Source organism: Malaya genurostris, chromosome 2 (assembly GCF_030247185.1).
Source record: "Malaya genurostris strain Urasoe2022 chromosome 2, Malgen_1.1, whole genome shotgun sequence".
NCBI lineage: Eukaryota > Metazoa > Arthropoda > Insecta > Diptera > Culicidae > Malaya > Malaya genurostris.
In genome coordinates, this window is record NC_080571.1 from 331,203,543 (window position 1) to 331,225,560 (window position 22,018).

A 22,018-nucleotide genomic window follows, 5' to 3' on the forward strand; every position below is an offset into this window, starting at 1 on the left:
CGGGTATGATGAGTAGATGTTGAATATTGGTGTCTGAAGTGATTTTGAAATCCAAGATGGCGGCTTTCGGTTCATGAAAATTCATCTGAAACCATGCAATATGGGTATTTTTGGAACGGGTACGATGAGTAGATGTTGAATATTGGTGTCTGAAGTGATTTTGAAATCCAAGATGGCGGCTTTCGGTTCATGAAAATTCATCTGAAACCATGCAATATGGGTATTTTTGGAACGGGTACGATGAGTAGATGTTGAATATGGGTGTCTGGAGTCTTTTGAAATCCAACATGGTGGCTCTCGGTTCATGAAAATTCAACTAAACCCATGCAATATGGGTATTTTTGGAACGGGTACGATGAGTAGATGTTGAATATTGGTGTCTGAAGTGATTTTGAAATCCAAGATGGCGGCTTTCGGTTCATGAAAATTCATCTGAAACCATGCAATATGGGTATTTTTGGAACGGGTACGATGAGTAGATGTTGAATATGGGTGTCTGGAGTCATTTTGAAATCCAACATGGTGGCTCTCGGTTCATGAAAATTCAACTAAACCCATGCAATATGGGTATTTTTGGAACGGGTATGATGAGTAGATGTTGAATATTGATGTCTGGAGTCATTTTGAAATCCAAGATCAGCAATAAAAATATACTACGAAAGTAAGAAAATTGTTTGAAGTGATAGATTAAACATAGCAAATTTTCGAAAATATGTATAATTGGATTGTGTTAGTTTTCAATCGCCAATCATTTGGTTGACAGCAACCAATTTGATGTCAACAATTCGACTACCAGAATGCTCAACAAACGAGTTCCTTACTTTTCCCAAGCTTTAGAACAGTAGTATTGGTTCAAGTGCAATATTTGCAGAACTGTCGATGATAAATTTTTGATAGTGATTCTTAAATAAATGTCTGCTTTCGCACAATGAATTCAAATCTACAATACCGTCTCGAAGTGTTGCACTAATTTTTCAAAGAAAATTGTCCGTTTTTATTCGAAATTTGAAAAAAATTACCTCTATAAACAAACGGTAAGTAATGTCGGAAACATTACTGCAAAATCGACGTTAATGCGCAATAGCCTGCACAGTTGTCTTCTAGTAGACCTACAAGCTTATGAAATTAGAATTTAGAGATGCAGATTATAGCGACAAAATTACAAGGTTGTGTAGCAGATACTACCAATCACGGTGACGTTTAATATTTTCAATTCACACTTAATGCCATTTAATATATAGTAAATGGTTAATTGATGAGTGTTACTTGCCGCTAGATGACACTCAACTCCCGAAAAAGTTAAAACTCCGTGGTTTTCACTTCAGTTTTGGTGGGTAAAACACGGTGATAGATTGCATTCACGAGAATAAAATACCAACACCAAAAAAGAACTTCCATGCACTGTCCACCTTTCTGGCATCAGTTGTAGTTTCTTTCCTCTTTCAAATTCATCATTTCTCCGTTTTTAACAACAAAAATATTGAATGCAACACTGGAACCTGCAGAAAAATCCGACCGAAACACAGCGAAACAACGCAGAGCAACAAAGAAATACAATCGCACGCGACGAGCGTTCTACACAAACTAAGTTCAAATTTTTCGAAAAATTTTCATAAACTAGAAGTTCACATTTTGGATATCAAAATGACTCCAGACATCGATAATCGACACCTACTCATCATACCCGTTCCAAAAATACCCATATTGCATGGTTTCAGATGAATTTTCATGAACCAAGAGCCGCCATCTTCTATTTCAAAATGACTTCAGACACCAATATTCAACATCTACTCATCATATCCGTTCCAAAAATACCCATATTGCATGGGTTTAGTTGAATTTTCATGAACCGAGAACCACCATGTTGGATTTCAAAATCACTTCAGACACCAATATTCAACATCTACTCATCATACCCGTTCCAAAAATACCCATATTGCATGGTTTCAGATGAATTTTCATGAACCAAGAGCCGCCATCTTCTATTTCAAAATGACTTCAGACACCAATATTCAACATCTACTCATCATATCCGTTCCAAAAATACCCATATTGCATGGGTTTAGTTGAATTTTCATGAACCGAGAACCACCATGTTGGATTTCAAAATCACTTCAGACACCAATATTCAACATCTACTCATCATACCCGTTCCAAAAATACCCATATTGCATGGTTTCAGATGAATTTTCATGAACCAAGAGCCGCCATCTTCTATTTCAAAATGACTTCAGACACCAATATTCAACATCTACTCATCATATCCGTTCCAAAAATACCCATATTGCATGGGTTTAGTTGAATTTTCATGAACCGAGAACCACCATGTTGGATTTCAAAATGACTCCAGACATCAATATTCAACACCTACTCATCATACCCGTTCCAAAAATACCCATATTGCATGGGTTTAGTTGAATTTTCATGAACCGAGAGCCGCCATGTTGGATTTCAAAATGACTCCAGACATCAATATTCAACACCTACTCATCATACCCGTTCCAAAAATACCCATATTGCATGGGTTTAGATGAATTTTCATGAACCGAAAGCCGCCATCTTGGATTTCAAAATGACTCCAGACATCAATATTCAACATCTACTCATCATACCCGTTCCAAAAATACCCATATTGCATGGGTTTAGTTGAATTTTCATGAACCGAGAGCCGCCATGTTGGATTTCAAAATGACTCCAGACATCAATATTCAACATCTACTCATCATACCCGTTCCAAAAATACCCATATTGCATGGGTTTAGATGAATTTTCATGAACCGAAAGCCGCCATCTTGGATTTCAAAATGACTCCAGACATCAATATTCAACATCTACTCATCATACCCGTTCCAAAAATACCCATATTGCATGGGTTTAGTTGAATTTTCATGAACCGAGAGCCGCCATGTTGGATTTCAAAATGACTCCAGACATCAATATTCAACACCTACTCATCATACCCGTTCCAAAAATACCCATATTGCATGGGTTTAGATGAATTTTCATGAACCGAAAGCCGCCATCTTGGATTTCAAAATGACTCCAGACATCAATATTCAACATCTACTCATCATACCCGTTCCAAAAATACCCATATTGCATGGGTTTAGTTGAATTTTCATGAACCGAGAGCCGCCATGTTGGATTTCAAAATGACTCCAGACATCAATATTCAACATCTACTCATCATACCCGTTCCAAAAATACCCATATTGCATGGGTTTAGATGAATTTTCATGAACCGAAAGCCGCCATCTTGGATTTCAAAATGACTCCAGACATCAATATTCAACATCTACTCATCATACCCGTTCCAAAAATACCCATATTGCATGGGTTTAGTTGAATTTTCATGAACCGAGAGCCGCCATGTTGGATTTCAAAATGACTCCAGACATCAATATTCAACACCTACTCATCATACCCGTTCTAAAAACACCCATATTGCATGGGTTTCGTTGAATTTTCATGAACCGAGAGCCGCCATCTTATATTTCAAAATGACTCCAGACACCAATATTCAACACCTACTCATCATACCCGTTCCAAAAATACCCATATTGCATGGGTTTAGTTGAATTTTCATGAACCGAGAGCCGCCATGTTGGATTTCAAAATAACTCCAGACATCGATAATCAACATCTACTCATCATACCCATTCCAAAAATACCAATATTGCATGGGTTTTGATAAAATTTTACGAACCGAAATTCACTATCATCAATTTCAAATAACTTCAGACAATGATTTTCGACACCACCCGTTCCAAAAATAATCATACTGCATGTTAAGATTTGGTTGAAATTGATTTTCAATACCACACTCACCTCACGGAATATCACCATGTGGTAGTGAAAATCGCGCATGGGTGATAATCGTGATAATGCTTTTGAATGATAATCATGTGTGAGTTTACGAAACATCGCTAAAGTGAGATTGAACGGGTGATGATTTCCCCCATACTCAGCGGTGATATTTGATGTTTTGAAAATTTCGCACACCGATATTAAGTGATAATCGTTTTCTAATATCATTCTCAGAATATCAAATGATTTTCTTCATGATGTTCGGCGATGATTTTGTAAGTGATAATCACCAACAATTATTATCGGCGATAATAACTGATTTTTGATATTTTGAGAATGATAATGCCAACACTGGCTGTAAGTAGTTAAAATCAATATAGTTATGGAATTGCTTTCAACTCGAAAGTCTGCCATCATCTGGTTTACATGTCATATTCGAACGATTATGTTGCCAAAAACGAACCGTGCTAAAATCGGTTCGAGGCAAAATGTCATGAAAAAGAATGCTGTACACAGTCTTTTTGGTACTTAGAAACAATTGTATGTTTTTCACGTTGCTCCCAAGCATTACTTGGTCATACAATGCACAAAACTCCTACTACTGGAATAGGGGGAAAAGTCGCTTACACAAAAATGTCTATATCTCCGTTGAAAGTGAACGGATTTTAACAATCTATGGCTCTTTGGATAGCTATTACCGTGTAAAATCTAAGTCTGGAAACATATTCTGTTTTCAAGGCCAAGTGTGACAGATGTCAAAAAACTGAAAACTTTGACATAAAACTTCGTATAACTCAAAAAGTAAAAATCCAATCTCAAAACCATTCACTAGCGTTGAGAGTGACGGGGAGACCTTTAATTTGCGACTAGTTTGATCAAAATCGGTCCTGCCATCTCTGAGATCTCGACCTCTTTGTTGACAACACACATACACACACGGACATTTGCTGAGTTCGTCGAGCTGAATGGATTGGTATATGACATTCGACCTCGTAAAATTTTTCTAACGTTTAAGCGAATTCTATACCTATTTTTTATAGATATATAAAAAAATGAAAAAAAAAAACGAAAAAATCGAGCCGAATACTTTCGAATAAATTCGGTTCGCAAGAACAAGGTAAATATTTACAATCACCAACTCGAGCCAAAAATGTACAACTGGGCCTGTGCTGCACAACTGGACGAACGCGGCGACAGTGTTTTGTTTTCATTTTTTACAATTATTTGATACGGAACATTCTGTCGAAAATGTTGGTCAAGCAACTGCGTAAAACATGATGATGACCATGAAAATAACAGCCTGCAAAGTTTTCGCTAGTGTCTCAAATAAGAATAAATGTTGGATTTTTCTGCAAGTAAAATATCTAAGTAATCAAAAATGTATAGTTAAATAAGTAGGACCTCGATATAACTTACTTTCCTAGTTCAATTCAATTCGACTGTTTTAAAGAACGTATCGAGTTAGATTAAAAAACACATACCCACATTTATACTTGGGTCAGAATTCGTAAAATCGCCCAAAAAATTAATATCTTTATTTTTTGTTCAAGTGTTGATAATTTGGTTCCATTTGATCATAACAATGTAAAAAGAAACTTTTTTCTGAAAACACCATGCCGAGAGTCATACTTTTCCTCATACGTTTTGAATTAATTACTGGCCCACAAATTTTTCAACGGACACAAATTCTACGATATTCTATATATTTTTCTCGATTTAAAAAAAATCCAGAACATTGAAAACAAAGTTTATTATATTATCTATGATCTGTGAAAGTTTCATTCAAATATGTGATTTGTTGCAGAATGGCATGACTTTATTTGACGAAAAGTTTCATTTGACTATAACTCTCAGGAAAAATTTTTTTTGTTCAAATTTTTTTTCAGAAAGTCATTTCAATGATGAAATAGAACCAAATTATCAACACTTGAACAAAAAATAATCATAATTTCTTTCGGGCGAATTTACGAATTCTGACCCACCTGGTTTCCCATCAACTGAATTATTTATTGACACCATCTTCAGAATGCAGTTTTGCTTTTCATTTATTCGAACGATCAACGAACTCAATATAACGAAAGATATAAATCAAATTCCTTTTCTCAAGTGTTTCCACAAGTTTATTTGGCACCGACTTAAAAATAACTGGTGTTTCACAGCCGAAAGCACTCTAACATTATTTTCAAAGGATTTGAAATGATACAGAATTTTAATTCACGCTTTTAAATTTTAAATTCATTATTATAATCACAAATCTGTTAAAATAGATTGAGACTAGGTCGCAAATGACAGCAACATGAATTGAGATTCCTCAATTTATTCATATTTATGACATTTGCAACCGCTTCTCGATTTATTTCAAACATTTTAGACTCTGACCTTCGGTCATCATATCACACTAACAAAACGTTGTAGATCCCAACTGAAATACGGTGGCAAAGTCGATTTCACACAAATAAATATCTCGATTAACGAATCGATTCTTAGCTTGTTAGCACATTTTATCCGTAACTGAAAAAAACGCCCATCCACAATGCCCCGATTCCGGCGTTCCAAAACCCGGGGGCCACGTGTGCTTCGGCTACGGTATGAAATATATCTTAGCATTCGAGTACTGACAGAACGAAACTGATTATGATCAGTATTCTTACAATTTACTTGTCGAAAAAAAAAACAGCGAAATAAAAGTAAAACCGTTCCCGTTTCGGTGATTGATATATGCACGTTGGCCGAAAGGTATTTCGTGTATTTGCAGACCGTACTTACAGCAAGTGCGTTTTTTTCTCTCTCTGTCTCTCTCCCCGCGCAAAACAGGTGCTGGACGTAGGTGAGCTCGTTTTATTCGCTAACAGGTTGTTTTACTGCAGTAGGGAATAATTGATTTATACCTTGTCTGCTCTTTTTTTACTCTATCCGGAGGTGGTCAGCTGGACATTAAATATAACTAAGCGGAGAATTTCTCTTGAAAGTAAAAACAATTTTTATTGTTAGATTTAGATCTGGTATAATTTCATAATTTGATAGTAATAAATCAAAAAATTCGTTTTTTGCTACTCTTATACGTACTTTGGTTTAGTTCACGACTTCTCGCGTCATAGTTTTACGTCTGTTACCATTTACTTGATCTAAAATTAGTTTAAAAGTCTTCAAATAAGGAACGATTCTTTTGTATATTGGTTTTTGTTTTTTCATACTTTTTACAAACTCTACCGCATTCGATACATTACTTTAGTTCGATTTGATTTCTAAAATTGTCAATAACCTTACATAATAATTCACATTCATGCAACATCCTCTGGCATCTAATTAGGATTTTTTTAAATTTTGGTTTGTAGTTTCATCACTGGGACTATTTACTATACACACTAGAATCAATACTGATTTGGTTCCTTGGTAGTTTGGTAGATTTAGTAGATTTACAGTTTCGGTTCTGGTTCCTGTTTGCTGACATGTTGTTTCAAATGGTACTTGAGGGCATTCTTCTGAGCGAACGATCGCCCACAGATGTCACATTCGAAAGGGTGAATGCCACTGTGGATACGCCGGTGAACGATCAGATTGCTGACGCTCGAGTAAGTCTTGGAACAGGTTTCGCAGGGCACGCGAATTTTCGAATGAACCGATCGGCTATGCTCCTGAAGCGCTCGACTGTCCACGAATGCCTTCGAGCAATCTGCGTTAGGACATTTGTACGGTCTTTCTGAGGTGTGCCGGCGACGGTGAATGACAAGATAACTCATTGTGCTGAAATTTTTACCGCAGATTTCGCACTGAAATGGTCGTAATTACTTTTGTTCAGATTTTAGGAGATTGTCACTTGCAAGCAGGTGCGGTACTCACCTGGAAAGGTCTCTCACCAGAATGAGTCCGTCGATGCCTGGCTAAGTACTCTGCGGAACGGAAAAATTTATTGCAAACTTGACACTTGACATGTCCGGTTGCATTTTTTGATTGCTGTGGCTGTTGCTGTTGTTGTAGTTGTTGTTGTTGTTGGATCGGTAATAAACATGTCGTTGTACTGGCCGGAATAAATTGATCCGACATCTGTTCCGAATTCAGACTGGATTCTTTCTGTTCGGTATTGGAAGTTTCCGTTTCATCGGTTCCGGTTGTCGTCGGTAGATTGGCGGTGTCATGTTTCTTGAGGTGGTACTTCAGAGCAGTCGATTGGGCAAAAGATTTAGGGCAGTAGTCACACTTGTACGGGTGAATCCCCAGGTGGATGCGTCGATGTACGATCAACCCGGAACTGCTGGCGAACGTTTTCAGACAAATGTCGCAAGTGACCTAAAATCAAAGAAACGGTAGACCATTAAAATTAAAATGCGTTTCGGTTACTCTTTAGGTGCGGAAATCAATGTGTTTTTGATCAATAATCGCATCACGTAAGAAAGGATGGACGGATTTACATGATTCTATTTTTGTTTGTACAGTTTTTATCCCCACCGGGTTCGTACATCAAAAAAATTAGGAAAAATTGTCGGAAAAGTGTGAAAAATCCATAAAGTTGTTTTGTATGGACAATGGAATTTTCCACAGAAAAAGTCGTCAATGATTGCTAGATCTACGATTGATGTTAGACGCGCAACGAGCTGCATAAGTGTTTGGCCGTTGAAGGAAAGAATACTAGATCGTTGAAAAAATTGTTTGGTGCGCAACGAGTTGATTAGTGTGGATATTTCACATGCATAGGGGAAAGTATTATAAAGCGCCACTGTTGGCCAAAACGTCCCCCTTCCTTTTTGAAGTATTCAAGACTTTTCTAAACAAAAGTTTCATCACTAACACTACCTTTTTGTAAGATCTTTCTGCTATACACGTTTGGCAGATGTTGTTTGTTGGGAAATATGAAAAAACTGAACATATCATTAGGTAGCTTTTCGATGTAAGGTTTTGCTTCAACTAAACAAACATTTTAACCATATAAAACGTCTAATGGTCGGCTGCTATTTAGTAATTAACTTTTAGCAGTGCTAATGTCTCTATTTACACTATACAAATCTAGAGGTACAATTCCATTTCTTTGATATACGAATTTTCTCATAACAGTCACTCAAAGGACATTATGCCCCACCTTCGATTCAACAGTATGCTTCGAGTAAAAATATTGTTTTAAAGATTTATAACGGTTTTCAAATCAAAATGTAGCATTGGGAGGATAAAAAATGTTGGTTTCCTGTTGTCATTAATTGATTATGCAATTGATTTCTGATGCAAAGAATATCTTCTTTATCTGCTTTTCTTCTATATCGACATTTCAAGGGGCATTTTGCATGATTGTTGTGGGGCATTCTACTGATTGGTTGTGGTGCATATTATATGGTTGTTGGGGCGTTATGCCTACGGTAAGCGAAAAAACGGAGAATGTAGTCGATACGGAAAATGTGTTTGTATCCATCAATTCTTATCACTTTTTCCGGAATCATTTAAACTTATGTTTCTCAGGCGTATTGCAAAGAAATACCTACATTATGGATGAAAATATATAAGTACATTTAGAAATATCTCAATGGTTTCTTAAGGGGGGCATATTATAACACTTTCCCCTACTTGATTTCAAACCACGTGCTTAATTGGGTATCAAAATTATTGCTTGCCAAATGACTCAATGACGGAATGCATATGACTGCTCTAAAAAACCGCTGTAGGCAGGAGGAATTGGGCTGATATAATTTGCCACTTCATTAATTGTGTTCAATGGCGCGAATTTACCAAATCAGAAAATTTTTGAATGAATCAATGAAAAGATTGTGCTGTAGTCACACTAAGAAATTTTACTTGCATTTTGCTCTCTAATGATTTAGATTTGACTAAGCGCACACAATGAATGGCCACTAAATATCAATGTTCAAGATGATTACCATAATAGACTGAGAATGCCATTTTATATTTAATATTCAGTGAAGAATCTTCAAATTGGTATAGTATCTAATTAAAATTTTAGCGTAGTCTCTCTAAGCAACCAAAAATTCCACAGTACATGAAAAATATCCACTTTATTAGAGCTCTAAACTACGCATGGCACTTTTTGGCAACTTGCACGTACAGAAAAAGTTCTTAGGAAACTTTCTCGCTGCTTAAAAGCTGTACACGAAACTGCTTCAAAGTTTGTTCTGTTGCGTCGGGTGAACATTCAAGTATGAGTAATTCCGTAAAAACAGACTGTTCAGATTACTTTGTATTCTGCTTAAGTCAAATCTTTTTTTTTACGAACTTTTGGTTACTTGGGCTAAATACAAATCGTAAATATATCCTACTCTACCGAATGAACAACTCAATCAATAAAAAAATTCTATTTAGTGAGCTATTTTATCGATTAAGAAAACTGGACACCTGGAAGAGAAAACGTGGCACCTTACCCAAGTAGCAAATGTAACTAATTAAAATTTCAAGAAGTTCTACAATTGTTTTAGAATTTTTTTTATGTAGATAAGTTCAGGAAGATTTTTAAATATATTAAAATCGGTTGTGCAACTTATCACTGTTAAATTTTACAATACTACCGAAAAAATCACAACAGAACAATTTAAGGTACATCTAAAACAATTGTGCAAAAAATCACCGACTTGCCCACGTTGCACTAGCAGTTATAGAAGCTCTGCCAAAATTTTCACATCGTCATGTATAAACGAAGTAACTAAAACAATTGTTCAACTTATCAAAAATTTTCCAAATGGCTGTCATAATTGGCATTGGATACAATATGTGCCGAAATGGCTCTATATCTCGAGTGAAGAAAAAAATTAGTGAATTTATGCTCTCCGTAAGGCAAAAAATGCTAAGCCAAATTGAAAACCTCGCACTAAAAACTATTTTGCTGCCAAGTCCGCATAGTCTCGGCTGCTTCATAAAATTTTAGGTCAGTGCAGTTTTCTTCTTTTTTAGAAAAAAAAACAATTCGAAACTTGAAAATAAGTTGTAGCAGATTTATCTGCTTGAAATGAACGAAAAACTTGCCGACATGAGAATATTATCATAAAAGTTTCAAAAATACAGAATTGCATATGCAATAAAAACAAAAATTCAGATAAATTGTATTCGGTTTTCATCTCGCGAAAAAAAATGAACAGACCTGACATCACTTTTTAAAGATATTTAACGAAAAGTTAAGTTCATCATAGTTACTTATATTACCGCTTGAGCAACTTGATTTTGCAACTAAAGCACATGGACTCACCAATATAATACCTACAGTGTGTATCACAAATGTCGGATTCACTAAGATAAACGACTAAATTGTATTGTTGTTTAAGTCAACTAGTTTGTTAAAATAAAAAACAACTAATTTGATGGAAATAAAAACAAAAATTTCTCTTTTCAATATTTACATGTATATCTTTCCTTTTATTTAGATAAAATAAATCATTACGTCGGGTGAACCATTTTATTTTCAACACATTGTTACCCTCGATGACATAATGAAAAATATTGAAGATGAATTCATTTCAAGAAATTCTTACATCAATATGATTAAAATCGTCTGAAAAGGTGTATGAATATTTGTTAGCTTTCTTATACATATTTCAAACACTGCCTCGATCATATTCATTGAAAAGAATAAATTGTTATTTTCATAGAAATTGATGTGCAATCATCAAAACACGTACATTCAAAGGCGCTTGAAAATTTCAGGCGTACGAAGACATGTTTCACCTTAAAAATGCAGTTCGTTGTTGATTTTCAATTTACTAAAACATAAAAGATCAATATGTAGTATTACCATTTAGCTATGTGCAGAATATCTTTAAAGTTCCATGTTTGTGTTACGAGCAGTTGTATGGAAAATCAAATGTGGAACTTATTAATTAGAATTTATGTTTGCTATGTTTTTGTAAACATCAATTCAATTCTTGTTTACATTACGTAGTAGTTTCCATGAGTTTCACAATTGTTTTTTCGCTGATTTAATTGCAGCATTTGAAATGGGATCGATGCATGAGTTTTTGTGTCAGTTGCACAATAATTGTGAATAAATGTTCGTAAACTACGGAAGAACTTAAAGATATGTTGCACAACAAAGAAAAATTGCGCTTTTTCCATAACACAACAGTCACTAGAATAGTAATATAAACAAATTAGATGAATTTCACAACCAGTAGAAAAATACAGGACAGCAACTTAACGTGCTACTTGGGTATATCTATTATGTCAAAGCCAGTAGAGAGGGATCTCTGCTCAGTACATTGACTCAAAGGATGAGATAACAATCTATACTTTTGCTCCATTTTGCTTAACAGAAGTATTTTACATTTTCACATTAATTTTTTGTGATATTTCGTTTTGAGCTAAAGCAAATGAGTGTCGAATTCCGTTGATTGTAGGTTAAGTAATCAGAAAAATAATGGAGAGAAACGTTAACCACCTAGTCGATTGACAATTCTGCTACCCGAAAACATAAATTCGAACATACACGCTTTAGGCGAGACGAAGTTCGACGAGTCAGCTAGTCTATCTATATGTTATATACAAAAATGCAGAGATCATTCTTTGTAATCGCATCACGTATACACGGATTTACATGATTCTTTTTTTGCTTGGTTAGTTTCAACCCCCGCCGGGTGCGTACATCAAAAAATAAGGAAAATTACCCAGCAAAGTGGGGAAAAGTTGTTTTTTTTTGTAATAAAATTTTTATTCTGGCCTTTTAGCGTAAAAGCTTTACGTAGTCGATTGGCTTACATTTTTGTTACTTAATTTTTTTTTTGCTATTGGATCTCGTTGTCACCCTTTTTCTAGGGGGAGATGAGTTTCCATTTCCATCCAACGAGGATCGGGGGTCACTTCGTTAAAGTTGTTTTGTATGGAGAGTGGAATTTTCCGTTGAAAAAATTCTCCATGCTTGCTAGATCATCGATAGGTTTTTGGCGCATAACGAGCTACATAAGTGTTTGGCCGTCGAAAAAAGAATACTAGATTGATGAAAAAATCAAGTTTTCAAGGTCATTCCGTATTCTATTGTCTGCTTCAGTGCTCGAGTGATAATTCGAATTAATCCGTCCTCAAGGTCGATTGTGAGCTGTGTAAAGAAGCACTGTGTATGGTACCGTTAGCCAGTGCCCGCTGGCCGCTGCTGTTGTATTGTTTACAAATACATTAGACAGTGTATAGTGAAAAAACGTGTAAGATTTCATTGTACAGTGTAGCAAGAGACAACAAAAAAGTGCTTTTTCCTCAAAGAGGTTTTTTGCACTTTATTGAACAGGAATATTCACCGATTTTCTAGGACTGGACCTTGACTGCCGTTCGCAGTTTGAGAACTAAAGCTAACTATTTTTTTTTCTTTCTTTTCTCTTTTTCCCCGTTGTTCACTACCACTTCCTTTGATCTTCTATCTCTACCCGCACGGACACTTTTCCGTGCCATGACCAAATACAAATTATAATACGGAGTACTCCGACAAATTTTCAAGGACACATTTTGCATCGTGCGGTACATTGTCATGATACACTGTCAGAGTGACAATGTACTTTAACGAATTTGCTATAAAACTAGCAACACTGAAGGGTAAGAAAAAGTACACTATAGTTACTGTTTATTTTAGTGATAAATATGTAAACACAATCGAAATCATAAGAACTATAATCTTAACCGAGGTATTGTAAAACTGGAGAGCTGAAGGTAAAAGAATCGCGCGCAGCCAAATGCTCTACAAACAAGTTAATTCAATGATCAGCAAAACGAACACAGTGCTTGTTGATCTAGAGATGAAGGAACAGGAACTGATGCAACAAGTGAGCGCCGCCAAAAATCGTACTACTGATGTTAATGGGCCAACAGGCGTTGTTAGCGTGGAATTGGTGCGAATCGATGAACTGATGTCGGTTATAAGAAAAGTAAGGTTTAAAAAAACATTTTAAATTATGATAAACAATCTCGTATGTTTTTCAGCAGATTCTAGATGATTCCCGGTTAGACCAAATTTCAAAAATCCTTTGTCAAAATTGACAACGATCACGATGGCATATCAAAGTGGAAGATGTTTGCAACTGATTTGAGTGTTACGTCTGGCGATGGTCAAACAAGTACAAGAAATTAAAGTATATTCATTAAAGTGAGGTTACAGACTAAAAATAAATATATATGTGTGTGGTGTACATGTGTGTGTGTGGCTTATGAGCTTATATATTTGCAGACGGAGTTGAGTTTTATTTACTGAATTCCTGTTCCTGCAGTTTGATATGTTGTAAAGCATCGTCCTTATGATGGAATTTGAACTAGTCCATGAAAATACGAAGAGCCCACTCCCCTAATAGAACAGCATCTATAAATTATGTATACTGAAATACATAATACTAAATTGAAGTAGAATAGAAATATGAATTTCATTGCCATTTCGAAAGCTTCTCGGTTTATTAGCCGGCGATATTTAGACTGATTGTTGCAGTTTAATACAGCAATGATAAACAAACAAGTTTGTTTTGCACCGTAGCAACTAGCATAAAGCGTTGCCAGAAACGATCTCCTTTCACATTTTCACACTATCGCAACGAAAGCGAGATATTTGCTAGGCTTACTTATTAATTCTGTGAACCAAACATTGGCGATTCGTTTATATGGGACTTAGGGGTATTATTATTTGTATTTGCCATGACCACAGGCTTTAAATTGTCTGACCTCCCTCCAGATGACGGAATGGAGTCATCTGATAGCAATAATCTGATACGTATAAAAAATTATCTCGATTGGCTTGCACTTCCGGTCGGTCCGTACGCGGTTTACTTCCGGACCAAAGCAAACGGAAAAAAAAATTGAACATCCTTAGATTATCTTAAGACCTGACCTCAAGAATGTTAAGATACTGGACTGCAAGCAATTGCGCTCAGTATCGATCGCTAAGGATGGGACTAAGTCCTATATCCCATCAGACTCGTATCGGGTGACTTTCGTTGGCTCGGCTTTGCCTAACTACGTCCTCCTGGACCGAGTTCGTTTACCTGTTCGCCTTTTTGTGCCGCGGGTCATGAACTGCACCAATTGGGACATACAACATCCCATTGTAGCAAAAAATCCCGGTGTATCAAATGTGGAGGAAGTCATGCGGATAACTCCTGCGGCGGAAACATTGAAAAGTGTCTCTACTGTAAGGAGGGACCGCATGACCTCTCGCAAGGCTCATGCCTCAGTCCGCTCCTGTATAATTTCTATGTAAACGACATTGACAGCTGTCTAGTAACCCCCTGCAAACTAAGACAATTGGCAGGTGATGGCGTGGTTTCAGTTACTGGACCCAAAGTTATTGATCTGCAAGAACCATTGCAAGATACCTTAGATAACTTGTCCGTTTGGACTGTTCATCTGGGTATCGAATTCTCTGCGGAGAAAACAAAGATGGTTATCTTTTCAAGAAAGCATGATCCCGCGCAGCTTCAGCATCATATGATGGGAAGAAGGATCCAACAGGTTTTGACTTTCATCAGTCGGTGTTGAACAGTCGTTCGCACCGCACGCGTATAGCTCTTGGATCCTGGAATTTTTTTCTGGCTACCTAGAGTTTCATTGATTCAAGGCTTCAGTCTTTTTAAAGGCTACCTGAATCACTAACTAAGTGACTAAGTGATACAAAGAGTGATATTAGAGTGACTAAGTGATACAAAGAGTGATATTAGAGTGACTAAGAAATTAATCAGCCTTTTTTAAGGCTAGCTAGGAGTCTAATCGAAGACTAATTTAGCCTAGTTAATTTAATTTAAAATTTCATTAATTTCAAAAATGCCTGCGTCCAACCGGAAAGGCAACAAGCCTAAGGCTAGAAATAATTCAATACGGAATAAATCACAATCCGTTATTCAACATTTTTCTAATAACATTCACGATCTTATAGAATCTGAATGTAAAAATAAAAGACAACGGACGGATTTCCCTTCCGTTGATCCTATGCCGTCTAACAATATTTACGAGATTCTTCCTGAATCCGATTGTAGCGACATAGAAGAAAATTCTTCAAAAATTCCCAAAATGGACGCTTGTCGTTCTGGGAAGAAACATCAATCTATGCCACCAGTGACGGTGATGATTTCCGACTTCAAAGCATTCCGTACTGAGCTTTCTACTTTTCTCCCGGAAGTAAAAGTCTCATTTCAAATCGGACGAAGAGGAGAATGTCGAGTCTTGGTGGATGGATTGGAAGATTACGAACGTCTTATTCGATATTTGTCCGAAAAACTTCATAAATTTTATTCATATGATATAAAATCAGACAGACCCTTCAAGGCTGTCTTGAAAGGATTATCAAATGATCAAAGTATTGATGAAATTAAAAATGAAATACAGGGTGATTTTTTAAGAGCTTGAGAACTTTTTTAAACAATAAAACGCATAAAATTTGCAAAATCTCATCGGTTCTTTATTTTAAACGTTAGATTGGTACATGACATTTACTTTTTGAAGATAATTTCATTTAAATGTTGACCGCGGCTGCGTCTTAGGTGGTCCATTCGGAAAGTCCGCTTTTTTATCGACAAATTTTGTTCAGCGATGAGGCTCATTTCTGGTTGAATGGCTACGTAAATAAGCAAAATTGCCGCATTTGGAGTGAAGAGCAACCAGAAGCCGTTCAAGAACTGCCCATGCATCCCGAAAAATGCACTGTTTGGTGTGGTTTGTACGCTGGTGGAATCATTGGACCGTATTTTTTCAAAGATGCTGTTGGACGCAACGTTACAGTGAATGGCGATCGCTATCGTTCGATGCTAACAAACTTTTTGTTGCCAAAAATGGAAGAACTGAACTTGGTTGACATGTGGTTTCAACAAGATGGCGCTACATGCCACACAGCTCGCGATTCTATGGCCATTTTGAGGGAAAACTTCGGAGAACAATTCATCTCAAGAAATGGACCGGTAAGTTGGCCACCAAGATCATGCGATTTGACGCCTTTAGACTATTTTTTGTGGGGCTACGTCAAGTCTAAAGTCTACAGAAATAAGCCAGTAACTATTCCAGCTTTGGAAGACAACATTTCCGAAGAAATTCGGGCTATTCCGGCCGAAATGCTCGAAAAAGTTGCCCAAAATTGGACTTTCCGAATGGACCACCTAAGACGCAGCCGCGGTCAACATTTAAATGAAATTATCTTCAAAAAGTAAATGTCATGTACCAATCTAACGTTTAAAATAAAGAACCGATGAGATTTTGCAAATTTTATGCGTTTTATTGTTTAAAAAAGTTCTCAAGCTCTTAAAAAATCACCCGTTAAAAGAATTGCTTGGTTTTGCCCCTTCCCAAGTAATACTTATGAAAAAAAGAGCGAATGGTACTTCTAAACCACGCTCTGGAATTTCCCATGAACTTTACCTAATACACTTCAATCGAAGTGATGTAAACAATTTGAAAACTTTAGAAAAAGTACGTTTCATTTCCCACATTAAAATTCATTGGGAACATTATAAACGGCATAATCGTATTGCAAACTTAACGCAATGTCGTCGTTGCCAAGGCTTCGGCCATGGAACCAAAAATTGTCATATGGATATACGGTGTTTGAATTGTGGTAAATCGCATTCGAAAGACGTTTGTCCAATGAATGAAACCACTGATAAATTTTCATGTTCAAATTGCAATGGAAATCATAAATCCAATTATTTGAAATGTCCTGTCAGGGAAAAAATTTTAAACGCTCGTTCGCTTAGACAACAAGTCAAATCAACGACCTTAAATTTACAGAACATACCTGAAAATTCTTCTAAGGCACCTGCCAATTCGTCTTCTAACGAAAACAATTTATTGACAGGTAGATCGACCTCGTCATCATCTTCTTCTAATGTCAGTTATGCTGGTATATTAGGTAGAAATCTATCTCCTATTTCTTCTAATGTAAATAATCAAAACACAGGACCGCCTTGCAGTTCTTCTTCTAACGAAAACAATTTATTAATAGGTAGACCGGCCAAATCATCTTCTTCTAATGGCAGTCTACCTACAAATATTCCTTCAATGCCATTCGCTTCTTTAAATGAAGTCGATTTAGGCGATATAACTGAAAATAAAATGATCTACCTACAAGATCAACTTTTTCAAATGATCATCCAAATGAATTCGACTTCATCACTTTTTGAAGCATTTCAAATCGGATGGAAATTTGCAAATAATATTATAATGAATTTAAAATTTAACAGTGATGTTAAATAATTATTTGAATATTTTAAATTGGAATGCTCGATCTTTGAAATCGAGTGAAGATGAATTTTATAATTTTCTCAAAGTTCACAAAATTCATATTGCCATTGTGACAGAAACTTTTCTTAAACCAAATGTAAAATTGAAAAGTAATCCACATTATGTGGTTCATCGATTTGACAGGTTTACTGGAATTGGTGGTGGAGTTGCCATTTTTGTCCAACGGCAAATTGAACATCGAATTTTACCTTCTTTCAATACTAAAGTTATTGAAAGCTTGGGAATCGAAGTTGAAACCATTCATGGAATTTATTTCATCGCTGGAGCATATTTGCCATTCCAATGCACCGGCGAACAATTAAATTTCTTTAAAGGCGATTTGCAAAAACTTACAAGATATCGATCGAAATTTTTCGTAATAGGGGACTTAAATGCTAAGCATGTCCAGTGGAATTGTAGGCAAAATAACAGTAATGGTAAAATACTTCATAATCAACTCTCAGCTGGTTACTTTACAGTTCTTCATCCCAGTAATCCTACTTGTTTCTCTTCCGTGAAAAACCCGTCTACAATTGATCTGGTTCTAACAGTTCAAAGTCACATTTGTAGTGAACCGATTACACATGCTGACTTCGACTCAGATCATCTTCCTGTAACATTCAGACTTTCCAATGAAGCTATAATTAATCCAATTAGTTCTATTTTCAACTATCATAGAGCTAATTGGTTGGATTACAGATCTCACATTGAAAATCATGTGGATCATGAAACTATTTTAGAAAATTCTGCGGACATCGACACAGCAATTGATAATTTGAATCATTATATTATCGAAGCTAGAAATCTTTCAGTTCCCAAAGCTCAAACTAAATTAAATTCTCCTATCATCGATGACAATCTTCAACTGCTCATTCGGTTGAAGAATGTTCGTCGACGACAATATCAACGTTCTCGTGATCCTGCTATGAAAAACATAGTTAAGGATTTACAAAAAGAAATTACACATAGATTTACTCTTTTGCGAAATGAAAATTTCGCTAAAGAAGTTGAACAAATTAAACCATATTCTAAACCTTTCTGGAAACTTTCTAAGGTTCTTAAGAAACCTCAGAAACCAATTCCTGCTCTCAAGGAAGGAAATCAATTACTTCTTACAAATGGTGAAAAAGCTCAAAAGCTAGCTCAGCAGTTCGAGAGTGTCCACAATTTTAATTTAAACGTTGTGAGTCCTATTGAAAATGAAGTCTCACTGAAGTATGATCATATTTCAACCCAAGTGTTATCACACGATGACATTATTGAGACGAATTTTGATGAAATTAAATCAATTATTAGGAAACTCAAAAACATGAAGGCTCCTGGTAATGATGGAATTTTTAATATTCTTATTAAAAATCTTCCCGATGTTGCCTGGAGACTCCTGGTTAAAATTTTCAACAAGTGTTTTTCATTAGCTTACTTCCCAAAAAGATGGAAAAACGCTAAAGTAATTCCTATCCTAAAACCTGATAAAAACCCAGCAGAAACATCAAGTTATCGCCCAATTAGCTTACTTTCTTCTATCAGTAAACTTTTTGAAAAAATTATCTTGTTAAGAATGATGACTCATATAAATGAGAATTCAATTTTTTTACCAGAGCAGTTTGGATTTCGTCATGAACATTCAACTACTCATCAACTTGTCAGAGTAACGAACATGATAAAATCAAATAAATCTTCTGGGTTATCCACTGGAGTTGCTCTTCTAGACATAGAAAAAGCATTCGACAGTGTTTGGCACAAAGGTTTAATAGCAAAAATGTCTGATTTCCAGTTTCCTATTTATTTGATCAAAATGATTCAAAATTATTTAACTGATCGTACTCTTCAGGTTAGCTATCAGAATTGTAAATCTGAATTGCTACCCGTACGAGCCGGTGTTCCGCAGGGTTCGAGTGTAGCTCCAATCTTGTATAATATTTTCACTTCTGATCTTCCAAATCTACCCGTTGGTTGTCAGAAATCGCTTTTCTGTGACGACACAAGTCTGTTATCCACAGGTAGAAATCTAAGAGTGATCTGCAGTCGCCTACAAAGAAGTTTAAATATTTTCAGTGATTATCTGTCAAAATGGAAAATTAAACCAAATGCAGCAAAAACGCAATTAATTATCTTTCCTCACAAGCCAAGAGCTTGTTTTCTTAAACCAAACAATAATCACATTCTCAAATTGAATGGCTTGGAATTGACATGGTCTGATCAAGCTAAATACTTAGGTTTAACGTATGACAAAAAACTCACTTTCAAGGATCACATTGAAGGAATCCAGGCAAAGTGTAATAAATATATTAAATGTTTATATCCTCTTATAAACAGAAATTCTAAGCTCTGTCTAAAAAACAAATTGTTAATTTATAAACAAATTTTCAGACCAGCCATGCTTTATGCGGTACCAATTTGGTCAAGCTGTTGTTCCACCAGGAAGAAAACGCTTCAAAGGATTCAGAATAAAATTCTGAAAATGATTCTGAAGCGTCCTCCCTGGTTTAGTACAAATGAGTTACACAGACTCACAAATATAGAACCATTAGATGTAATGTCACATAATATTATAAGCAAATTCCGACAAAAATCGATGCAATCTTCAATTGAATCGATTCGCTCTCTGTATTAGTTAGTAAGTTAGTATATAAGTTCCTTTTCCCCATTACACAATACAAGTAGGTTTAGAATTTTCCCTACACAAAAATCTCAGAATTGCGGAAGCAAATGATGTCTTCATAGTAATAACCAAATCATATATATATATATAACAGGGCTGAAAAGTCACCACTTGTGGCTGAACACCCAATTTAAATCTTAATAATTTAATTTTAACTCATATTCCAATAAATAGTTATTTATAAAAAAATAAAGGTTTTGACTTTCAAATACCTCGGAGTGTGGTTAGATTCCAAATGTACGTGGGGAGGACACATTAGGTATCTGATAACAAAATGCCAACAAAGAGTAAATTTTCTTCGGACAATAACAGGATCTTGGTGGGGTGCTCATCCGCAAGATCTAATAAAATTGTATCAGACAACGATACTTTCAGTGATGGAATATGGATGCGTTTGCTTTCGTTCCGCTGCAAACTCTCATATTATCAAACTGGAGCGAATTCAGTATCGTTGTTTGCGATTTGCTTTAGGCTGCATGCATTCGACACATACAATGAGTCTTGAAGTTCTAGCGGGAGTTCTTTAGGAGCTTTCATCGCGACTGCTAATAAGATGTGAGGTACTGAATCCCCTGGTTATTAGTAACTTCGAAAGGCTAATTGAGCTTCAATCTCAAACAAGATTAATGACAGTATATTTTAACCATATGTTACAGGAAATCAACCCTTCAAGATATATTCCTATCCGTGACAGCCTCCTAAATGTCCTTGACTCAACTTTATTTTTCGACACATCCATGCAGCGCGAAGTGCGTGGAATCCCGGAACACCTACGCTCGATGGAAATCCCAAAAATATTTTCAAGTAAGTTCAGGCATATTGATTCTGAGAAAATATTTTACACGGGCGGATCACGAATTGAAGAGGCTACTGGGTTTGGTATATTCAACAATAATGTTTCGGCTTCATTTAGACTTCGAGAACCTGCATCTGTTTATATAGCAGAATTAGCAGCAGTTCATTATAGCTTGAGTGTAATCGTCACATTATCTCCAAACAAATAATGGTTTGGAGATAATGTGACGATTACTTCACATTATCTCCAAACTCTCTTCACAGATAGTCTGAGCGTAATTGAAGCCATTCGCTCAAACATGACTGGCAAGAATGAACCGTTTTTCTTGGGCAAAATAAAACAGTGCCTGAACGAACGAATTATCTAATCACTATAGTCTGGGTCCCGGCTCATTGCTCTATTCCAGACAATAAAAGAGCCGATATTTAAGCCAAACGTGGTGCTATTCAGGGTGAAATTTATGAGAGACCGATAGCTTTCAACGAATTCTATAGCTCGGCTCGCCAAAGAACACTTGTCAGCTGGCAAGCTTCTTGGGATAGAGATGATCTGGGTCGGTGGATGCACTGAATTATTCCGAAAATATTGACAAAGGCATG

General features: G+C 36.0%; 1 protein-coding gene across 2 annotated transcripts in view; it reads right to left on the reverse strand.

Moving 5' to 3' along the window:
• Window positions 1-6,810: 6,810 nt before the first annotated feature.
• Window positions 6,811-22,018, reverse strand: part of LOC131431564 (zinc finger protein 271-like) — a 118,984-nt gene continuing 103,776 nt past the window's right edge. Inside the window, exons 8-9 of one of the 2 annotated variants that reach the window (XM_058597363.1) lie at window positions 7,648-8,094; window positions 6,811-7,577 (exon numbers count right to left, since the gene is read on the reverse strand). In XM_058597363.1, coding sequence (XP_058453346.1) covers window positions 7,224-7,577; window positions 7,648-8,094 — 801 coding nt within the window. In that variant the 3' untranslated portion in view covers window positions 6,811-7,223. Of the gene's footprint in view, window positions 7,596-7,647; window positions 8,095-22,018 lie in introns of both variants that reach the window. The other variant, XM_058597364.1, reaches the window with a different exon arrangement.